This window comes from Stegodyphus dumicola, chromosome 2 (assembly GCF_044657685.1).
Source record: "Stegodyphus dumicola isolate Sdum_Otavi_A_Nest chromosome 2, ASM4465768v1".
Lineage (NCBI taxonomy): Eukaryota > Metazoa > Arthropoda > Arachnida > Araneae > Eresidae > Stegodyphus > Stegodyphus dumicola.
The window spans coordinates 209563807-209588327 of NC_140769.1; the positions used below are offsets into that span (position 1 = coordinate 209563807).

General features: G+C 34.1%; 1 protein-coding gene across 1 annotated transcript in view; it reads left to right on the forward strand.

Annotated features, from left to right (window-relative positions):
• LOC146998812 (HUWE1-associated protein modifying stress responses-like) overlaps positions 1–24521 on the forward strand; it is a 48167-nt gene that overhangs the window by 6026 nt on the left and 17620 nt on the right. Inside the window, exons 2-3 of the mRNA XM_085811682.1 lie at positions 13132–13203; positions 23513–23827. Of these exons, the coding sequence (XP_085667808.1) occupies positions 13132–13203; positions 23513–23827 (387 nt within the window). The remainder of the gene's footprint in view (positions 1–13131; positions 13204–23512; positions 23828–24521) is intronic.

Consider the following 24521-nt stretch of genomic DNA (forward strand, 5'->3'; position numbering starts at 1 on the left):
GCGGACACAACTCCACCTGCCTCGCAATAACAAACTCTGACGTATTTCCTCTTCAGCATGAATCTATTTTTCTGGGCATTCTGCCAAATACAGATCCCATCAGTTTGGGTACAAGTGTGTTGGATAGTTTTTAAGTAAGAAGGGAGCGGAAAATTTTTAAAAATGGCACCTAAACGGCACAGAAGCAATACTGCTGATTTTAAGCTTAATGTAATTTCACTTGCTGAACAAATTGGAAATAGAGCAGCAGCTCAAGAGTTTGAGGTGAACGAGTTCAACGTTGTAGAACTGAAAAAGAACTTAAAAATATGCCACAACAGAAATGAGCCGAAAGAAGCGGTACTCTAAGGTGGCCGAATATAGAAGACGACCTCGCAAACTGGATAAAGGAGCAATGAGGAAAGGGAATGGTAATTTTGACTGTAAAAATTTGCTTACAAACAAAATTTATAGCAAAACAAATGAACATAAATGATTTCAAAGGAGGGCCTTGCTGGTGTAGCAGATTTATGAAAAGAAAATATTTCTGGTCTTATTAGAACAACAGTCAGGCAACAATTACCAATGGACTGGCAGGATAAAAAGTCATCTTTTCTAAAATATGTGACACATATTATTGACAAAAAAAAAAAAAAAAAAAAAAAAAAGACCTCCTTCAGTCACAAATAATAAATATGGATGAAAAGCCGTTAGCTTTCGACTCTCCTGCAAACAGAACTGTTAATGAAACTGGTGCAAAAACTGTATCTGTGCTTACGACGGGATATGATATGTGATCATTTACATGTGTGTTAGCTTGTGCCGTAAACGGTGATAAGCTAAAGCCAATGATCATTTTTAAACGCAAAACTATTCTGAAAGATTTTTCTAATGATGTAATTATTTGTGCAAACGAGAACGGCTGGATGTGCGAAACAATCATGCATGAGTGGCTACAAAAAGTTTGGCAGTGTCGTAAGGGATCATTTTTCCAACTAAAAGAGTTATTGATAATGGATTCCATGCGTGCTCATTTACTTGAGTCAGTGAAAACCAGATGTCAAAAATTGTCTAGAATAATTCCTGGTGGTTTGAGAAAAATCTTACAACCATTAGATTTAATAAATCCTTCAAAGCTGATGTTATGTCGCGAATTTCAATTATTAATATTTGTTTCAAGTCATTATTATTCTAATATTTTTATTTGTATTCATGTGTATTTTAATCTGGAAAAAAGTATTCTTAAGCTCTTAAGGTTTTATTTAACTCATTATTCTACTGTTTTCACACATCTCTCAGACAGCAATAAATGTTCACAAAACTCACAACTAAGGTAGAAAATTAATTACTCAAACTCAGAAAGCTAAACAAGAAACTTCACTCCGGCTGAAAACTAACTTCCACAAAAAAATCAATCAATCCCTAAATAAACTATCACTGGTCCCATGCAACTTTACAAATCTAACCAAAATTATCTTTATCAAAGAAATAAACATTTCAGATTTTTCCAAAATAAATTCAAAAATCAAACTTTTAACTCAATTCTATTAGGCACAAATTCCATAAAATCTATTAACACACTTCAAGAAGTTAAAAAAAAAAATTACTATTTCTCGAACACAAAAATACTGCTCTGACATTAAATCAATTAATTAAAATTAGAAATCTACAAAGCAATTATTCAAAATGCAATTAGCAAAGTCAACACATTAACACAAATGCAATTCTCACCAAAAACTTTAAACTAAAGGATACAGGGATCAGACATCTAGGTGAGCACAAAAATTTCATCATTTATATCAAAATGTAATATTCATATACATAAAAACAAAATAGAATCAAATATAAAATAATACTCAAATAATATACACAAAAATTATTCTAGTGGTCTGCCAGTCATCCTGGTCACGGCACCAATGTTATATCTAAATATTTATGTTTGTAATAATTTTTAACTTTAAACTTTGATTCATGGTGCTGGACAAAATTAACAAAACAAAAAAAAAAAAAAAAAAAAAAAAAAAAGCCTAAAATCAAATAATTCAAAACATTCAAAATCTAATTCATAATATTCATATATCATTTCGACATTCTTATAAATATTCGTATAGTAAATCTATCAATCAATCATATATCATATCTATCAATCAATTGTATAGTGGTAGTACAATTTAACTTTTAGGTTTGCGTTGTGAGTAACCTATGTAAAGGGAAAAATCAATAACTCCAAATTCAATTAAATTCCAGGTTTCTTAAAAGCCTCCCGGCTCAAACAAATGGAGGGACATGACAGACCACAGTAAAATATACACAACATAAATACACAAATGCAATTAAATTTTAAACACACATTTATTAAATTCTTGACTATTTTATATAATTAAATAATGGATAACTGATCAGTATCCCACCACATATTTTCTAAGTCAAAATAACACGTAATACTACACCAAATTACAGCTTACATTAATTAAGATTAACATTGTTTTTTTCAAATTAATTAGGTGTAACAAAATTTAATCCTCCAAATAACAGGTTCTTATTAATTAGAAAGTAACGTTTTTCTAGCTCACAAAATTCAGTAGGTGAAACAAATTTTAATCCTTCCAAAACTGGCATTCACTTGAAATTATAGATAACTTCTCAATTATTCTAACTGTAATATTTAATTTATATAAGTAATAACAATATACTGGTAGATAAATCACTATTAACTGTTCTGCATTCGGGAAAACTAAGAAAGAGAGAGAGAGAGAATATATACTTAAAAAAAATTTCATTCACAGATGGAAAACAGTTTTTCCTGATTAGCCGGATCTTTAGTGTCCAATCCACATGAAAATGAGCCAAGCCCATTTTTCTTTACTGTCCATTAGGTGGAAACCAATAGTCCAATTTAGAAGGATCTTTTATCTGTCCATTAGGTGGGAACCAATAGTCCAATTCAAAAGGATCTTTTTTTCAATTCAATAACAGGTAGCTGAATATACACCAGTTTTTTAGCACAATCACGTGCATCATCGAAGCGTCGAGGCAACATTTATGCTGAATGTTTCGGAAAAAGGCTCTTGGAGATTAACCGGCGATTCAGGTGAAGAGAGAAAACCTGTGCTAAATTTTCTTGGTAGATTTTTCTCTATACATCTCAATCAGCTCTCAGTAAAAATGCTCTTTGCAGCTCGCACACAGTTCTCCATACATCACGCAGGAAAATGTTCCTTGCATCTCGCACAAAACTTTTAAATATCCAGCAGAAAAGAAAACGGTACCCAGTCCCTCTTGCACAGGAAGCCCGCAGCAGAGCAAAGCGCCCCACGATCTTTCTTTCTCTTTCACATCGCGGCTGCTCAAAATTCACTCAAATCAGACTCCGCTACAGCCATCACCACAGCCAGCTTGTACAAGTCGCTCGCCCCCCAAAACTTTCTGCTTCTCCTTTTCCTTTTTGCTCAAAAATCTGAATCAGAATGATCTCTAGCCTGGTGCAAGCACCCAGGAAATCTCGGTTTCTCCGCCTCTGTGAGTTCATAGGCTTTCAAAAAAATCATAAAATTAAACCTTACCAATCCCGGAATTTTATGTTATCTAAATTGAGAAAATGACACACCCATGACGAATCAAACCCCAGAAAATCTGACAATGCAATCCGAAAAACATCTGTACACATAACGTGAGAAAAAGTAGACCCCCCCAACTAACAAGCGGAAAATAAGCTCCACGAGAATCTAATTACCCAAACCCCCACTGTCTTGAAGTAAGAAAACAGCAACCTTACAAAGCGACAGGAAAGCGCTTTCCGTTTCACACGCATTAGCTAAAAAGACCCTACTGCCTCCATTGTTAGTAGAAAAAAGGCTATAACCAATAAACCAGATGTGTTTCCTTGCAACCGTCTCTCGCCTATGTTACAATTTCTACTCAAGAATAATGAGTTAAATAAAACCTTAAGAGCTTAAGAATACTTTTTTCCAGATTAAAATACACATTAATACAAATAAAAATATTAGAATAATAATGACTTGAAACACATATTAATAATTGACATTCGCGACATAACACTGAAGTCCGAAAGCGGTGGGAGTGTTGGATGAGTAAAGGATTGCGTATGTATACCAAAAGCGATAAAATGCATAGAGCATCTCATGAAGAAGTTACAAAATAGGTAGAAAGTGCATGGAAATCGGTAAAAACATCATCAATAATAGCAGGATTTAAAGAAGCTGAAATTATATCCTTTGATAAAGAGACTGTAAACTAAGAGGATGAGTGTGATGATCTGGAAGACTTACTAAATCTACTAATTTATTTATTTTAATTTTCTAAATCTTTAATTCAGATACTAAATACTAAAAACTTTAGGATTTACTAAATCTTTTTAATTCAGATAGTGAAGAATCAGATTTTGATGGCTTCATATGATGTATAGTTTGCTGTAATTCCTTTTGTAAGTTAAATTTAAAATTTCCTTTTGTCATCCAAATTTAATATTTCGTTGTTGCAACATTTTTTATAATATACTGTGAGTATTATAAATATGGACTTCTTTAGTGGGGTAAATATAAGTATATTCATGAACGTAAATATATTTTCAACATTTCTTACCTTTAATTTATTTTGAGTTATGATTTCATTTCATGTATTTTTCTTAACTGATATGTCATATATTAGACATAGGTTGAGATTTTGCATCTATATGGCCCGCGACGATGTCACGCGTAATTTAATCTATGCGGCGTTTCTGTGTAATTTTAATTTTTCTCGAGTGCGCCGTTTGCGCTGATGCGGCCTTTCTTCCGTAAATTACGGTAAATAAAAATACTGGAAACAGATCTTCGTATTACAGTCTAATGACTAAAGAGTTTACCATTAAAAATTTCAAGATATTAGAAAAATATTAAAAACTTTAAAATTGTAAAACAAACATAAAAATTAAGACGTAAATGATCTTATGCCTATTAGTCTGTACCAATCAGTTAAACATATAACATTAGAAATGTCTTTTGTTAGTTATAACAAAGCGCAAATGCTCATGTGAACTAAAAAATTATAAAAAAAATAAACTGTAACGTAATGACTGTAAGCTCTGCATTGGAGTATCTCAGTGTATTATATAAAAGAAGTCCTTTACAGTTACATTATTAGAAAAATGCTCACATAATTTGACAAAAACATTCATCATGATAATCTTAGCGGCTCTGCGCAATGGTTTTCCAGCTTTATGAGGCTGGAAATTAAACACATATGTTGAAGGTAATGCAGAGGCCATGACAATTGCTTTTTTTCTCCTCCCGGTCAGTGAATGAATGAATGCTTTAATTGCTCTTCTCATTGAGAGTGGGGTGAATTCGAGGTTGCTGGAATTTGCAGTTTCGCCAATAATGCCAAAAAAAAAAAAAGGTGCTGTCTTTCTGCTGGTCATCGAATGATTGACATGATTTAGCAAATTTTTAATTAAAAAGCTGGACGCAAAGTAATCTATCATTTTACACATTTTTCCCCTTATGTTCTCCTTGTTCAGCAGTATTCATATTTCACAGTGTAATTTTTACAATATTACTTCTCAAAACGGTAGAACTATATTCTTCTGCAGATGCATACACTTTCTAACTTTCTAGTATATCCAGTGTTCTCAGCTTAGGTTGACCTGTAATATAGATAAATATCTTACCGCCTGATACAGTCTCTGTGGGTCTTAAATTCTGCAACTTGGCACGGCCATAGGAGTCCTGGTGCTGGTTCTGGGTTTATGTGAATAGCAAATTATTCTTAATTCAAATAGCCCTAAATGTATTCTTTAGGTTGATGAAGTATCATCAACAAAATCTATTTTTAGCACATGGAAAGAAATTTTTGGTAAATTTTTCCTCATCAACATTTTTTAGTGCATTTAACTTAAATCTGTAATTATCGCCAAGCGTAATGTGAACATAAAAGGTTACCATACTCCTTTATTATTCAATTACTAACATAAAAAAAATTGTTTAGGCATCGCTAAATGAGTTATTACTCAAGCTGTCATGTTTTGATAAACATGCAGTGATGAAAGGAGAGTATAATAAATAATGATTCATCAAGTTGCCTCAAATTAACCATGTATCTATGTGGAATGTTTTGGTTTGAGATGTGTGACAAGCAGATATGCAGCAATGGAGCCAAATTACTGATGGTACAGATTTATGATAAAATGATTGTTTCTTCAATAACAAGGTATTTTATTTAGTGTCAAAGTGAAATTAAGAATCGGGACTCTCCAAATGTTTTATTAAGCGTGGAGGGTAGAATCAAATGGGCATGTGTAAAGCCTACCAGTAAAATATCATTGGTGGTTTTGAGGTCCAGATTTTAGATCATTCCGGATAATGGATGTCCGCATTTTGGACTTTGTATTGAAGTAGGATTGTGTAATAATAATAGTATAGTACAAAGTCCAAAATCCAGACTTGTCAGGACTTTGATGATTCCAGATTTGGGATTTGTCTGCATATTGGATCATCAGTTTAAATGTAGTAAGATGGCATGTAGAAATTGTAAAATTAAAAATATGAAATCATGATTTATGAAGTAATGAAGAATTTATAATCTAAAGGGTATCAAAATTTATCAAAAAAAGCTTAATATTTATTTGTTTACCTAATTAAAAATTTCTTTCAATGCAAGTTGTTTAAGTTGCTTCGTTTTTTGTGCTAATACTTTCTCCTTAATTCTGTAAATAGACTTAATCTCTTGTTTAGTTACATTGTTGAAGTTCTGTAACTGCTGTTTTGAGAATTCCAACTAACTTTTCAATCGGAACTTTCTCATTTTCAGTAACCTTTTTTTTTTTTTTTTTTTCCAATGGCAGATTGTGAACAATTACAAATGTAACCTAGTCCATTAATCTATACTAGGCCCGATGTGGTGGTCTCTTTATTATGGAGGCACCTAATAGGTGGGCCACCATCGCCTTTTCCTACGATGCGTTCTCCGGGGTTCGAACCTAGGCCCTTCGGCATCGCAGTCAGCTTCCCTGACCACCATACTGTCTGGGCGGCGTTTTCAGTAACTTCTCTGTCACTTTCTTCACTATCGGTAGTGGTATTTTCTGGATCTAGAACCATACTACAGATTACGCCATTCATTGATCGATTGAGAAGGAGTGTCATCACAATGACAGGGATGGGCAAACTTTTTCGGTCACAGGCCAAAAATTGAAGGAAAAAAAAGTTTGGCCTAAAATTGTAAAAACAATTTACAAGTATTAACATTTAAATATGTTACTGAGATGAATAAAATTGCGATTTCATTTTTAAAAGCTCCTTATATATCGAGTTTCGAAGTGAAATGTACTGTTTCTAGGGGACGAGGCTAAATGATCATCTGTCAGTTGACTTCTGCAATAATTCTTTCTAAGGTTTTCGTAATTGGAAACACTTTAGCACTGATTTTCTGAGCGTGGGATATTAAATTTGGGAAACTTACTTTCGATAATGGTTTGTAAAACTCTAACTTTGAATATTTAGAAACAACTGCTTGAGAGGATAATTAGATTGGGTACTTTTCCATTTTGCCGACGTAAATCTCGCTAAGCAGATTTTATTGTCGACAACATAAAATATACACAAATAAAAAATGTTAAAGAATGTTAGTTCTAAGAATTTTTTATTTTGAAGGCATAAACATTTTAATATCATTTAAAATTTTGTAAGAACACATTAATTTAAGAATTTACTATGCTTTCATGGTTCAACATCCTGATTCGCCGGTTCATATCAATTGACCCCAAGTGATCTCATCTCACTTAAACTATGTTACAAAAATTAATTCTCTCAGTAATTATCTACATTAATTTCAAGTTAAATCTTAATTTGGAATATAAGTTTAAATGCAAGAATTATTTCAATTCGTACGAATAGCTTACTCAGAATTTATGTAAAACCGCAGTACTTTACTTCGCTAGTGCATTCTCATTAGACTTGATGAATTTAACCCTTGACTTTCAATTTTCTATATTTTCGCCATCGGGTGAGCAGTGTGATTGCATCCTTATTGACTTAATTCCTGCGAATGGCCTTAGGGCATAAAATTGAACTATCTGGTAAAACTTCTATGTAATTTTATGCCAGTATCGAAAAAAACAATCAATCTGATAAGAAATGGCTGCGACTTATTTTGAAAGTGAAATGTTACCAGCAATGATATTTTGTTTGGCATCAATTGTACCATTACTAGAGACTTTATAGCCTGCGCTGGCAAAACGGAAAAGTACCTTAGATTGCAACTCAATTTAATTCAAGCTGCAAATCTGACCTCAGTACTTCACAATTTACATTGAAAGGCATGATAAAAATATCCAGTTTTGTTTGAATGGCACTGAAATCTTGAAATCAGCATTTGAACTCAAATGCAGTTTTTTCAAGCCATCTTCATAATTGTTAAGCTTCTCTTCATTTACTGAGGGTATTGAATTTAACCTCGAGAAATGAGACAAGTCGTTCTTAGCCAGCTGCCCAGCAAACAGATTAAGTTTTAGTTTAAAAGTTTTGAGATGGGCCCAGATATCATCAATAAATTGATTTTACATTTGCATCTTGAAATTCAAGTTGCTCATATGACAAAAGAAGGTCTGCGAAAAATGCAAAGTCCGAAAGCCATTCTTTGTCTTCTAACATTTCACACTCCGCAGATCACCGTTTCTCATGGAAGAATGACACAATGTCGTCTTTCAGCTGCCAGACTGGCTCGAAAACACATCCTGCACTAAGCCACCTTACTTTCGTGCAATACAGTACATCAGAGTATTCATATTGCACAGACCGAAGAAAATATCGAATTTGCCTATGAGTAAGCCCGCGAGGTCAAGCTTCACGACTGCATCAAGCACGGGTTTCATACTCAATGCAGATTTACACAAAGGATCTTGATGTAAAACACAATATAGAAAAACAACATTGTTCCTGGGATAGATTTTATTAAAGCTTTCAAGAAATTCAGATTTTTCTTTCTGTCATATTTGGTGCTCCATCAGTCGTAATATTGCTTATATTTGTTATAGGCACTTTCAAAGTTAAAAGCCCTTCCTAAAAATCACGAAAACTATCACATCCTGTTCTAGTTTCTTTTAAAGAATGCATGCATGCCACTTCCTCAGTATTTACAAAGTTCTCATCAACACCTGTTATAAATAACACTAATTGAGCAGTTTTCATCTATAGAAATGGAGCAAAATTTAAACTGGTCAATCTTTGATCGTAATCAAATTTTTACCAACGTCTTCGATTCTAGAAGTCTCATTTTTTGAGATAAGCTAACAGTTTGAATTTTTTTTTTTTTTTTTTGTCTGGACATAAAAGATCACAAACTTGGTGCATGCATTGTTTAACAAACTTCCCATCACTGAGAGCTTTATTATTTGTAGCAATATTGTATGCTAGAATGTAACTTGCATGTGTAGCTGCTGCTTGGGAACTGTTTACCTTCTTGAAAAAATTTTGTCGGCCTGGTATTTTTTTAGAAAGACTTTCTGCATTTTTTTTTCCCATATTCAACATTGTTTCGTAATTGGAATTATGATTAGATGTGAAATGACGAGAAATGTTATATTCTTTGAAGACTGTTACAGCTTCATTGCAGATGAGATGCACTAGTTTATCTTTTACAACTGTCAAAAATATTTCCAGGTCCATTTATCATATAAAGCACAGCACTCAACTTTACGTTTTTGGTACCCATTTTGGGGTTGAAATATTTTACAAATAACCCAAAGAAGTCCTAGCTACATTATACTTTTAATTATTTTACCACTATTCACAATGATGCTATGTGTCCGCAAAATTTCCATACGCAGTCAATAATATTAGGACTCGGGCCAAAAGAAAGAGCCGCTGGCTGGATCTTAAAATGCGCAGTCTGAAATATGTGAGGTCTAATTCACCTATATTGGATTCCTATTTGTCTGCTCCCCAAAAAAGAAATAACGCTTGTGCCAAACAGCTATAACCAACAAAGCACTTCCACCTTTAACACTTCACTAATTGAAAGCTGTCTTTGCATACTATTTCCGTCTATTTATATTTTTAGAACAAAAATAGAGATAAACTGCTTTAAAATGAATTCTGAAGAGAATTTTTCTTGGCTTCTGTACGAACGTATCTCGCATAACTCAAAAACGAGTAGCCTCAGAATGTTGAAATTTTGTATATAGGACTGCTATAACATGTAGATGTGCACCTCGTATTTTGGTTGTAATCGGCCGCACCAAACGTATATAAATATATTTATATATATATCCACTCTGTTACCCGGCTCAGTGATCTCAGTTTCTTTACTCTTATATGTTGTAAATTGTACATTTTTTGCTTTAAAAATGATTGAATTATATTGTTCTTATCTTCAGGTTAAGGTTTTTATGCCTTTAGTAAATTTGTATGCAATATTTTTAGAATTATCAACAATTTTAAAGTTGTTTAAGTGCCGCTAAGCCTAATAATTTTTTTGATGGCGGCCATTGCTTGTTTACATTTGAAACAGCAGACTAGTGGATTTGTTGCCAATCTAGAGAAACTTAGCTTTGCAACAACAAAGATAACGCCTTCATTTATTGCGAATTAAATCGTGCTTAATCCTTTTTGGAATTTTTTCGAGGAAATAAGTGTTTAAGATTTACTTCATAATTTTTAATACAGATATTTTGAGTTTTTATGTATTTTTGCCTTGTCGTGAAGTGAGAATTGAATTAATTGAATGAGAAATACTCAATCGTCTGTGAAAAACTTTTCCTTTTTTGTTTTGTTTGCTTAATTTCTTTTATACATCGTTCCGGCTTTATTATAGTACTTGAATAGAACATGTGGCAACGATTAGATAATTCTTTAAATGATATAAATTTTGTGCATTCTGTGTTATAATATGAACGAAATATAATACTGTTAAGTGAATCTAGTGCTAGAGTATCGCTATGGTAAACAAATAGAGTGAATTTTAAAGAATGCATTTGTTCTATTGTGGTTTATGCGTTGTCGGCGAAGTAGATTTAATTCAATCCAATAAGTTTAAATGAAATGCAAGAAAAAATGTGTATAATTTAATATTCTGTACAAGGAAGTTATGTGGTTTACACATCAGATTTTTTTCGTATGTACGTACATGTGCATATATGTATGTATCTCACATAACTTAAAAACAATTAGCTGTAGAATGTTGAAATTTTATGCATGGAACTGCTGTTACATCTATTTGTGCATCTCTCTTTTTTATTGCAATCGGCAAAACCGAACCTACTTCCAGGGTGGTTATAAAAAAAATAATTGCCGCAATATATGAACCCCTAATGGTCTATTCGCTCAATCAGTCAAAATGAAATTCCAGATATTATTCTTTGAAGATGTACGATCGAGATTATGATGATTTAAAACAATAGAGCTCTCACGCTTACAGTTGCAGTGAACCATAAGTGTGAACACACACATTCGGTCACATTTCGAAATTTTTGAATGGTAACACTCACCTCTTTTCCTGCACAAATTGATCAGCACGTAGAAAAACCATAAATGGTATTGAAACGCATATGATGAAAATTGCCGCCATAAAGCATTTGCAAAGAACAGCATTCATTATAACTGACCAATGACAACATAAGACAAGAGAGGGACTAAAAAAACTTTTGTAGGAATTAATAAAGTGCCCACCTATGCGGACAATAACACATTATGCTCGCGGGAGATTTTGGACAATAATGACGAATATAACATTGCGGAAGAAATCTATATAACTTCATGCTTTATGGCATCTTTCAATCCTGACAAATCTCGTGGATTTAATGTGTAAACCTTTAGGCTTCAGATAACCCCATAACCAGCAATCAATCCATTGGAGTGAGGCCGGGGAATCACGGAGGTCCCAAAACTGTCAATGGTGCTTTATAATGCTGTTCTTTGCCAATGTTTAATTCCGGCAATTTTTGTCATATTTGTTATTTAGGTTTTTTCAATGCGCTAATCAATTTGTGTAGCAAAATAATTGTGTGTTGGCATTTCAAAATTTTGAAGTTTTTTAAACTGTAACCATAACCGTGAGAGCTTTATTGTTTTAAATAGAATACAGGGGAACCTCGAGATATGAGTTTAATTCGTTCCAGCATTGAGCTTGTATATCAAATTTCTCTTATCTAGAAACAAACTTGAAATTAATGGAAATTCAGTTAATCTGTTCTGAACTCCCAAAAATATCAACATAAGAATCAATTATTCCACTAAGTAACAATGGTAAATAACATAACCTTTGTGATAGCTTCCGACACTGACCTTTTAACTACTTCTCGTTAATCCACACCAACAACAGTTTCACAACATCTAGGAGTTTTGGATGGTGTTTGGAAGTAACGGCAACTCCTTTGGCCACATTAAGTTTCTTAATTTCTTCCTTCTTCAGAATAGTGTAGATTATCAATGTCTAACACCTGTAAGTCTTCGCCAGTATCATTACTCTTACCCCACGCTTAAGTTTATGTATGATTTCTTTCTTAATTTCAATGGCCAAAACTTCCTTCTTTTTTGGGGGGGGGGCAGCAGTATCTGAGGCAACAATCTTCTTGGGAGTCATTGTGAAATAATTATTTTCACTTTAAATTTTAAAAGCAATTAACTCGCTAGTACACAAACATGTAGATCAAAGAACACTGAGTGATCTGACGAGGGGATTCCCCCGAGTCGAGCCAGATTGGGAAATGCTTCACGCATACCAACAGCCAGGCTCATTGTTCGTTACTCGAGTCAATGCTCGTATTTAGAGACAAAAGTTTCGCTCGTACTTTCCATGTATCTAAAATTTCTCATGGTTCCTCATGGAGGTGCTCGTATCTTGAGGTTCCACTGTATTCTTTTCATGTAATTAAAAAGGGAATTTATTTGGACTTAACTACGTTTGTGTTACAGTTGATTGCTGAAGAGAATGTTAGTTAAGTATATAAATATTGAGAAACACTGCATTATTCATTGTAAATTGGCAAGTAGGTACGTAAATAATCAGTAGTAATTTTTTTTTTTTTTACTACTTATTCATGTAATGTTTGTCATGCCTCTACCAGTTTGTATTCAAACGATGAAATGTCTCTCCTCTGATTTTTGCTTATGCTTTTTTGTTCTGGAAAACCAGTATATATTTTACTTTTTTTTTTAGATCGGCAGAATGGTGTATCACTTTGGGTGCCTTTCCAAACTGCAGCCAGTAGTGTAACAAGTTTATATAAAGGTAAAAAGAAACATTTTAAAATTGTGTTCAGTTTTATAAAAATTTAAATTTGTATCAGTAAATTTTAATATGAAGCTTGCAAATTTCTAAACTAATATACTTAGGTGGTAGTTTTATTTGGAACATTCCTTTTAATAACTACTTAATTTCTCAATAAAAATTATTTTTTGTAGCAGTAAGTTTTGATGAAATTAACAGTTTTGACGTAAAAAGCATTAAGCGTATTTCTGATGGGCGCAGGACATCTATGGACCCCCTTGACACTGGCGGAGCTAACAAAGCGGACACTAACAAATAAAACAAAGTTTTCAATGTTTTAATTTTTTGTAAAAATATATATAAAAATAAAAATAAAAAAATATTCTTATTAAAAAATATTAAAAATAAAAACATTCTAAAATGTAACATTAAAAACAGGTAAAAATAAAAACATTCTAAGTTACAACATAACAAAAATTATAACATTCTTTTTTGTGACTTAATATTGGCAAACTGACGTATGATAGTATCACTGTTAAGTTTCTCCAGTGAGCTATATTCAATATATAATAGTGACATTGCATCAAGGTTTTCTTGACTCAAATGAGACTTAGGTATATTTTTATTCTTTTTAGGGCCGAAAAAGAAGGTTCGCCGGATGCATTAGAAATGGGTATCATTAAATATATTCGCAAATAGAGTTAGAATATTTCAGAAAAGTTGCTTTCGCCGTCTAATTTATGAAAAATTTGCGGTCTGGATAACCACAAATCTTTTATAAATCGTGTTTTTGTTTAAATTTTTGCACAGCACGTGAAAATGAATAATTTCGTTTTGTAAATATTCTTTGGTTTTGTCAATATCATTCTTATATTTCTCACACAAAATGTTAATTGATATTTTGATTTCCTCCTTATCTAGGGTAAAAAAACATTGAAATGCTGATGTTACTTCTTTGAAACATTTAATACTTTTTTTTTCAGGTCTTGAGTAATATTGTTGCATATTACATTAAATACTTCAATTCTAAATCTTTCTTTCACTTCTAAAGTGATTTCATTTTCAGTTGTTTCATTGAAAATACTTTTCTTCTCTTTGCTCTTTTAAGTTCATCTTTATAGTATATGTTCGTAGTTCCTCGCCTTCGGGGGAGGGAGTCTTTCATTTCTAATTCAGTTTCATTAAAGTGTTCTCTTATTTCTGCAACAAAGGTCAACAGAGACATCACCAGTTCTACTCCAGATGATACGTTCAAGTCCACGGTTTATAAAGTTTTGCTGGTTGCATTCACTCGTTCCAAAATGCTCGTCCGAATCGGTGTTAATAGAGCTGTTTCGAAGGTGTCCATTTTATTGTACAGAGCCTTCTTCATTTCTAACTGCTAACTAGGTTTCTCTTCTGTATTATTGCTTAGTTGAAAAAAAATTATTTCTTTGTAGTTTTTATGCAAAGCGTTTACTGCTTCAAATAGAACAGACCATCTAGTTTTAACCAATCATTTTATAGAACATTTACAGCTTTGCAGTAAGTTTCATCTTTGATGGGAAGCCAAAAAGAACGTTTAAATACTTTGAATGGTTGTAAAATAGTCAGTTATTTCCATGCTGGATTTACATACAAAGTTAACTACAAGATTTAATAAATGATTTGAAAAATGGCTCATAAATAGCATTAGGTGACAATTCTTGTATTCTTTCCTGTGTAGCACCCCGAAATACTTGCGGCATTGCCATACATTTGTCCTCGACAATTTTCAATATCTAATCCTAACTCATTCAATTTCTGTATAACTATTTCTGTTAAATATTCTCCAACTGAATAAATCCCAAGAAACTCTCAATTACTGTATTGCCATTCACATAACTAAGAATAAACATAAGCTGGTCTTGATGACTTATATCTGGGGTGGAGTCTACAATAATGCAAAAGTATTTCTTGTATGAAAGTTTCTAAACGTTTTATTTTCATCAGTTCCAGGAATTCATTGCATATTTAGTGAGATAGATAGCTTACCAACCCTTTCCTTTATTTGCATATCCCTGTACATGTTTGGATAATAAATCATCAAACTGAGCCAAATACACAAGACAACTTAAGTAATTTCCTTTATGACGACTGGTTATATCCTTGGTGGATCCACTTAAAGCTAATCATTAAGAAGCAAGTAACTTGATGGTAGCAAAAATTCTTCTCAAAATCTTCACCCAGTACTCACTTCACGTTCAACTTGTTCTTTCAAACCAATATCTAGTATTCCAATAAGGGATGATCCTGTTATTAATGCAACCATGGAAATTCAAATGAGACTTACTCTCTTTGTGAGATTTGAGGAGAGAGTCAAATGTTCCCAATCAGTACATCCAGAATCAGTAATTTTTTTTTTCCCCTTTTGAAAACAACTTGCATGGATATCAACAATAAACGGTTTTACTAAGTGCGTCATATGCAGGGCTGTGGAGTCGGAGTCGGGCAGATTTTGGGGTAAAAGGAGTCGGAGCTGGAGTCACTAAAAATAGGTCGACTCTGACTCCAGTTTTCGTTGGACAGTTTGAATTTGAAATAAAATTAAAATTAATTGAAGAAAATTAATTACAAGCTGAGTTATTATTTTTATTTATGAACTGTATACATTAATAAATAGTTATTTTCTATTTTATTGGCATATTAATAAATAACTAAGGGAGGAGCATGGATGTGATATTTGCCATTAGTGATTAAAATGATTCATTTAGTTACAAATCTCACTGATAAATTTAGGTAAACAGCAACAGCATCAACAACTCCTAAAATTGATGCCATTCTTAGGAAGCGAGCAGGAAAAGGAGCAATTACTGATGAAGCAGTGCAATAAGGAAGTACATATTTGATGATAAAGCGATTTAGATAACCCTAATGTTTCATTAACAGAAAGACTGTTGAATGATCTTGCAGAATTGGAAACTTCTTTCTATACCGTATATAGCCACAAAAAAAGCTGTAGTCTGAAGAATTGACAGGAGGAGGGAATGGGATGTTTGTTCTTTCTGAAATGGAGGGTTTATTGCAGAAGAAATCATTTCTTCAATGAAGAAAAGAGAAACTAGTTTGCTAGACAATGAGTTCTTGCTGGGTTCAATATATGTAGATCCGAAACACCGAATTTTCTTGGTTGACGAATAAATTAAAAAGGCAAAGAAAGTCGTCTATGAACTTTCATTAAGAATGCAGTTATTCTCAGAACAATTGGAGAATTCGAATCAGGACAGTGAAACTGCAGACATTGCAATTGAGACTCTATCATCCTTTTCCACCGCTGAATTAGATTTTGAGAAATATTTTTGGATGATATTGAAATGGCTAAGGCAAAGCAAATTAAAATAAAAAACAAAAGACTTTAGATATAAAAAAGAAAAAATACAAACAAGATTTCTACAAGGCCTTTGAAGAACTAGAGAAATATGATTGCGCTTGCAAGACACCTCTTTCAGAACTTATAAAAATCTATCCTGAAAAGTTAAAAGAAGTAGCCCTAACAGTAATAGCTCTTCCTCCTACTCAAGTTAGTGTGGAAAGACTCTTCTCAGTTCTGAAGTTTATCAAATCGGATCTATGGCCCTCCAACAAAGAAGATCTTGCCAAAGCTATACTGTTTCTTAGAAATAACTAATGTCAGTTTTTCCATTTCATAATAAATGCTAATTAATATAAATAATTTGCTATGCCATCAATTTTTTTTTCTGTATCTATTACTTCTTTTATATTAAAAAAATAAGCTGTAACCCGTGTGTATATGTTTACATATATACGAGGGAGTCGGAGTTGGTCATTTTCCCTACCGACTCCACAGTCCTGGTCATATGTCAGCCAGCCTCTCTTTCCTTTGCCTCCATTAGGTTTTATTCTATAAAAGTTGCTGTAATATAATATAGTTTATCTCCATCATGGTATAGTTCTTCAGTATTTTTTAGGGGGTACTTTCTAATTCTATTTCACTTTCAGTATTTTCTAGGGCTTAATATCACGCCATTTTGATATCACAGGTATTTCTTTAAATTTTTTTGAGTACATCAGATTTATTGTCATTAATGTAGAGCAGTCTATAAAATGTTCTTTCTTATGGGAGAATGTTAAAATACATAAGCATTCAAAGCAACCTGCATGTTCAAGAAGGTGTGGGGTCCTTGACCCAGGCACGCTGGTGTTATACCGCTTCTAAGTGCAACCAACAAACATAAATACCAATGATGAAGGTATCTATGAAAAGGTCATACTAAAAAATGTCAATGTTGTTATCTATTGTACCAAAAGACAGATTTTTCTTCTCATGTAATGAAGGGTAAGAAATTTATAGACATTGTAGAGCTGTCTTTGGAATTTGCTCTAGCCCTTATTTGTTGAATGTATGAATAAGGCATCTTTTAGAGAACTGCTTTCCATGGTATGATGAAACTATTCAAAAATGCATTCTATGTAGATAGTTGTGTAACTGGTGTTTTTAATACTAACTAGCAAGTTCATTTTATAGAACAGGCGGAATCTATCATGTGTTGAGACTGTTTTAATTTTCATGGCTTTGAAAGCAGTGTTGCTTGTAAAGATGTTGATAAGCTTTTTGGAGAAACTTCCATGTTAGGGATAATCTGGGACTTAAATATAATGACAGTTTAAGATGTTTTACTAATTACTGGCATGTGAAATGAAAACAACCAAGAGATAAATTTTGTCATACAAAAAATTTTTGATCCCCTTGGTTTGCTGACTCCAACAACATTGCCTTCGAAGCTACTGTTTGTCAAAAATTAACTTGGGATTGTGAATTACTACTAGGTATTGTGTATAAATTTTCTATGTGGTACAAAGATGTACATGAAGTAAAAAATGTAACTTTGCCTTGTTATATGACATTTAATTAATTTTCTGAATTGTATGTTTCTGTTAATGCTGACAAAGGGGCATATGCCGTGTGCATTTTTGCCCAATCAATTAATTCCAAAGTGAAGTTATTAGAGTAAAGTCTAGAGTAGCAACTCTCAAACTCCTGAGTATGTCCCGGTTAGAGTTGATGGCTTGTAGTATAGGTGCTAGGCTGTGAATTCTAGTGCCAAAGTGCTTGACCTATCAAATCTTAAAATAATGCTTTGGTCTGCTTCTATTACAGCCTGCCACACGTGGATAAAAGAACTTTGATCAGTTTTTGTGACAACCCAAGGGAAAGAAATTCATCAGTTAACAAACTGTCAGGCATGGAAAAATATGCCTAGAAGTGTATTGCTAATTTACTGTTACATGGCTGTTCTGCTCTGGGCATTATTGCTTTCAAGTGGTGGGAGGGGCCTGCATGGGTGAAGGAAAATCCTGAATGTTGGTCAGTTGGTGAAATTTGTAGTGAACCTAAAGACATAGACATAAATAAAATGATGATTGTTGATTTGGCAAAAGAGGCATCCCTTTGGCATCTAAGCATATCAAATTATGATAAATTAATTTGAGTATTTGCTTGGGTTTTAAGATTTGTAAATAATTGTCGGCCAACTTAGATCAAGTGCAAGAACCCTGAACTTTCTTTTTCTGAAATTGAAAATTCTGAGAAGTGTTTGATTCATTTAGTTCAAAGTTATTGTTTACCTAATGTAAAATCTTTGAATTTTGTGACGTTTAAAGATGATATCTTAAGAATAAGAAGAAAGATAAGTCAGCGAGGACGATGGAGAATCCTTCCTGTATCCAATATTGTTACCAGACCAATGTGAATTAACTAGGTTATTAATCAGATTTATACATCTGGAAAATTGCAATGATGGAATTCAAATAATGCGAGTCTTATTATGACAAAGATGTTGGATAATTAAAACTAGGAAAATAATTGAACTGAATAGAAGTTGTGTCAGCTTCTAAAATACACTCACTTCCAAAAGTTAAGCCCGGAGAGGAAAATTCTAATTTCCGGAAGCCAATCAGAATTGAAGAGGATGCAATTCGCTGCAGAGGTAGATGGAAGTACAGTAAGACCCCGCTTAACGCTGTTTCGTTTAGCGCTGTTTCGGTTTAGCGCTCTTTTATTTCAACCCGGGGATTCCATGAAATCGCTTGCAGCATACGGGGATTCCCCGAAATATTATGCAGCGATAGGTTTCAAATACATATCCGAAAGAGTGTACTTGTATTTCTTGTTTGGTGCGATATTGTACAGACATATTTTGAAGGGATAAATGTGGAAGATGTTGAAGAAATAATTCAAGAAGCAGCGGCTAGTCTTTTTAATGATGAGCTCAAGGAATTAACTGAACAAGAAGAAAATAAAAATGTTGACAGCAGTGATTCAGAAGAAGAGCAAAAAGAACTTTCGATGGCGTTTGTAAAAAGGAGTTTGTCTACCATAACTGAAATAATGGATCAATTCATTAAAAATGATCCGAATTTTGACAGGAGCTCAAAAGTAAGGCGTGGTGTTAGAGATGCTCTATCCGTTTATGAAGAACTTTTAAGAGAACAACGCAAAAGAAAAAGGCAAACAACATTAGATGCTTTTGTCACAAAAAGGCAGAACACTGAAAACGCGGAAGGATAACTAAATATGACTGACTGAGGATTTTATTTGTTTTTTTTTAAGAATATTCGTTTTGTTATTTATATTTTGTTTTTATTTTTGCAAGAAATAATAATGTGGTATTAATTTGGGCTTTAAGAAATAAATGTTTGGTTTTATTTTTATTAAAAAAACATACTTTTTAAATTTAATACCTAACCAATTTCCTAGCCGTCTTCCCCTAACCCCAATATTTATATGTAAAGATAACCTCATTTAGCGCTGTTTTGCATTACGCTCTACTTTGATGGAACGTATCCCCCGTGTTAAGCGGGGTCTTACTGTATGCAAATATGTTAGGTAACAGCCAATCTCGCTTTCATGTCAAGAAATATGCAAAAAAAAAAAAAAAAACAGTCTTATAAGAAGCCAGCTTTATGAAGGATTACAGAAGTTGATTGTAAGTGCTGATAGAAGGTGTTTAAAACTTTCGTACAATTTGTTTTCAAGACATATGTACGAGGGTTGGAACTTTAATAGTCGCAACACAGCTGAAAAAACGCTACACAACAAAACCAAAGAATATCGCGTATACCACACGTAAACTACATACCTACCTTACCTCTCAGCAAAAAGACTCGTCCTGCCTACGTCCCGTGCATGCGGAGTGACGCGAAGAACGGATCCTTGTATTAGCTCGCAGTCTAAAGTAAGTGTTGTCAGGATGTTTTCAAAACAAGAACAACGATGTTGGCTAAAAATTGAATGTGCCAGAGGTCGTACAGCACGACAGTGTCATCAAGGGCTTCAAGAGGCTTGCGGGGAATCTGCATTGCCTTACAGAACCGTAGCAAGATGGGTGAAAGCATTCAATGAAGGACGCCAAAACGTGGCAGACATGCTGCAGCCAGGTCATCCGAGTGTCAGCGATGCAGATGTACAGGCTGTTTCTGCACTAATGGACAGTGATCGCCGCCAAACAATTCGTCAGCTGACCGGACAAACAGGATTATCGCATACGACTGTGCTGCACATTCTGAAGGAACGCCTGTCCATGAGAAAAATTTCTTCATGATGGGTTTTACATCAATTGATGGAAATGCAGAAATGGCTACGATACGATGCTGCCTGAACCCACCTGGAGCGCTATGAGCACATAGGAGATGCTTTTTTACGCCGTATCATTACACTGGATGAGACTTGGGCCCGATCGTACCAGCCAGAACTGAAACGCCAATCAAACGAATGGCGTCATTACGGGTCACCACGACGTTCGAAATTTCGTCAGAACCCCAGCAATATGAAAGTTATGCTGATTCTCGTGTACGACTGTGATGGTGTCATCCTAACGCATACCGTCCCCACAGATCGTCACTGCGCAGTATTACTGCTCATTTTTGGAGCACAATCTCTGACCAGCTTTGAGAAAAAAATGGCGACACTTTCTGCAGAACGCTCCTCTTATTTTGCATGACAATGCTCGACCGCATGCAGCGCAAGCTGTGACTGATTTTTTCAAATGATGGGGCTGGGAAGTGCTTTACCATCCACCATACTCCCCAGATCTAAGCCCTTGTGACTATGACTTAATTCCTAAGATGAAGGCACTCGCTTCTAAACTGTTCCTGAGATTCTTACGGCAGTAGACCGGTCCATTCAAACTATCAACAAAACAGGCGCTGCTACAGGTATTCTGCGACTTCCACATCATTGGAAACGGGTTGTACACAGTGCTGGCGAATATATTGAAGGGCAGTAAAACATGGTGACATGAATCACTTTTGTATTCCTTGTAAATAAATAGTTGCCACTATTAAAGTTCCAACCCTCGTATTTCTATGATTTCCAGAAGATGAATGGAAGATTCTGAGCGCTGGCATACTGTGGGAGCACATTGAAGCAGGGCAGTTGATCACAGATGTTGCTCTTTTCTTCGGTGTTTATCATTCTGTAATTTCACGTTTATGGAAACAATTCCAAACCACACAGACAGTTGCCCAAAGACCCGTAGCCGGTCGCCCAAGGGTTACAACCCCCGCTGAAAATTGATATATTGCTATTGTAGCCAAGCAGAATCGCAGAGCGACCTCCACACGCATGACATCTATGGTTACAGCGTCCATTGATAAGGCGATATCTGTAGCTACTATACGCCGAAGATTACATATGAGTGGACTGTACACCCAAGTACCTCGAGTTTGCGTTCCTCTATCCCTCCAATCAAGAGGGGCACAATATAGTGATGCCAGGAACGTGTCAATTGAAATGTGTCTGTCTGGGGCAGTGTAATCTTTACTGATGTGTCAAGATTTGCTCTGGAACCAGATGACAAGCGTATAAGGATATAGTGGGGACAGCGAACACGCAATCAGTCCCAAAACATCACGCATTCCGAGGCGGAAGCATTATGGTGTGGGCAGGGATTTCATTAGGATACCGCACCAACCTGCACATCTTTAAATGGGATTCTTTGATCGCTGTCCGGTATCGAGATGAAGTCCTAGAACCCAATGTGTGATCGTACGCTGCAGCAGTTGGCCCTGCTTTTGTTTTAATGGACGATAACGCACATCCCCATAGAGCTGACATCATCGGTGACTACTTGAAGAGTGAAAGGAATTGCGCGTATGGTGTGGCCAGCATATTCGCCTGACCTTAATCCCATTGAAAATCTTTGGTATGCTCTCGGCCGTGCTGTATCCTCACTTTTCCCACCTCCAGCCATTGTTATTGAGCTGGAAACTGCTCTACAAGAAGAATAGCGATTGCTTAATTTTGCGGTGGTAGACCATCTAATTGAAAGCATGGTCACAAGGTGTAAACTTTGTATACAGATGAGGGGAAAATCACATACCCTATTAATGTCCCCCCTTTTTTTTTCTTCCTTTCCATTTTATGCTGTTTATTTTCACTTTATACATAATTCTGTTTTAAGTCTCCAGTATGTCATTATCTGATAACTTACAAAAATTTAATATTGTTTTCATTTCTGTATATAATTATTGATTTTGTTTTATGCATAAATATATATGCTACTTTCCTGCCAAATTTTGTGTCAATCAAAGCAGTATTTGTTGATTTTTTTTGCATTACATCTTCATGTTTAACTTTTGGAAGTGAGTGTATATAGGAATCAAAAAGTTAGTCTTCGGTTAAGTAGGAGAAAAACATAAGGAACGTTTTGGATGTGTTGTCTTTGTGTGTTCAAGAAGTGTTTTAATGTTTTGCAGAGTGACTCCTGTCTTTTTGGAGTTTACAACACCCTGCATCGAGTAGATGCGAACCCAAGAAATTATTCTAGTGTTTCTTTTTCTCACTCAGTATTCAGTGGTCTTAATCACTTGGAAACTGGCAGAGTTTTTAATAGATCCAGAAAAATTTGAGAAATTTTTAATTTAGGAATTATTAAGGTAACTCAAAATTATTTAGAAAATAATAAACATAATTTTTAAGAATAATTATGATGAAACATAACAGAAATTCAGCAGTGCAAGATTTTTATTCAACCTAAAAAGGTTGAATTTTGATTTCTCCTTTAGTGTGAAATTGTAGGATAATACAAGAAAGTGTAACTAGTGCATAAGTGAAAATATAAATCTGCTTGATAGGTAGGTAAAAAGATAATAGTCATTTTGGTGTAATAAAGGGGGAATGGGTTTACATAAAAGTAAGGAATTTGCTGCTATATTATGTAGAAAACTCTAGAAGCACTGAAGTTTATTAAGCTATGTTCTTGTGTTATTATATAGCCTGAATTGTATGTTTTAAGTGTCCTCAAACACTCTGTTAAAATTTTACTCTTAAAAACAATCTGGTAATTTGCAGAATGTGTAGAATCTCACAAGCCTATCCATGACTTGGGATTCCAGGGTGGTTTTCAGAAACGCAACAGAGAGCTTTTATCATGGGCTAAAAAGAAAAAGCGGCATATTCGTCGAGAAGAATTAATAGCTTATATCACAGGAAGAAATCCTCCTGCAACACGTCTTTGTTGCCCAAGACCTCGTCTGGTTCTTGATGGAATGCGGAATTCTTCTCATCTCGCTCATGCTCACCGTCACTCTCCTTCCAGAGATGTTGAACTTCTAGATCCACGTGCTGAAGATTTTGATATGTTTCGACAAGCCTTGACAATTTCAAGTAAGTTGCTCTCACCTAAAATAAGTTTTTGAAAAAATTATTTGTAAAAGGTTTACTGTGAAGTTCAGTGGCTCATCAGTATTTAGAAAATTCTGCTAAATTGATACATGTTTACTCATTTCTTTTAAAATTTTGATGAAATTATGCTAGTTTTATGGTATTTACATGTAAATCCAATTTTTTTTTTTTTTTTTTTTAATTAGTCCGTAAAATTTGATCAGTTTTTGCAAGAAAAAGGAACTGCCAAACTGATTTCAATTTTAATAAGAAATGGTTAATTAGTAATACACATAAGCAATTTATTTAATGTCTGTGGTACACAACGTGTTTTATATATTAGATGAGTGTCATTCAGATATAGCTCAAATTCCTTTTTTTTTTTTTTTCCATTTCTCAGAACTGAAATTTCCAGATTTAGGACATGTAGATCTATTAACTTTCTCAAACTTTCTTTTGGAACAAATGTATCATCTAGAGTTTATGTAATGTAAACTTTTAGTTTTAGTACAGTCCCCTGTGTTTGTGTTATGCATAAATTTGGGGGGGGGAGGCTGTTATAGTTTTATGTTGAAGTCTTTAGGCTGGAAGAATATGGAAACCAGAAATATACAGCATTAACAAAACTGATTAACAAAACGGCCCACAATGAACTGGAAGTTGACCTGTCAGCACTCTCCTCATCTTCAGGGCAGAT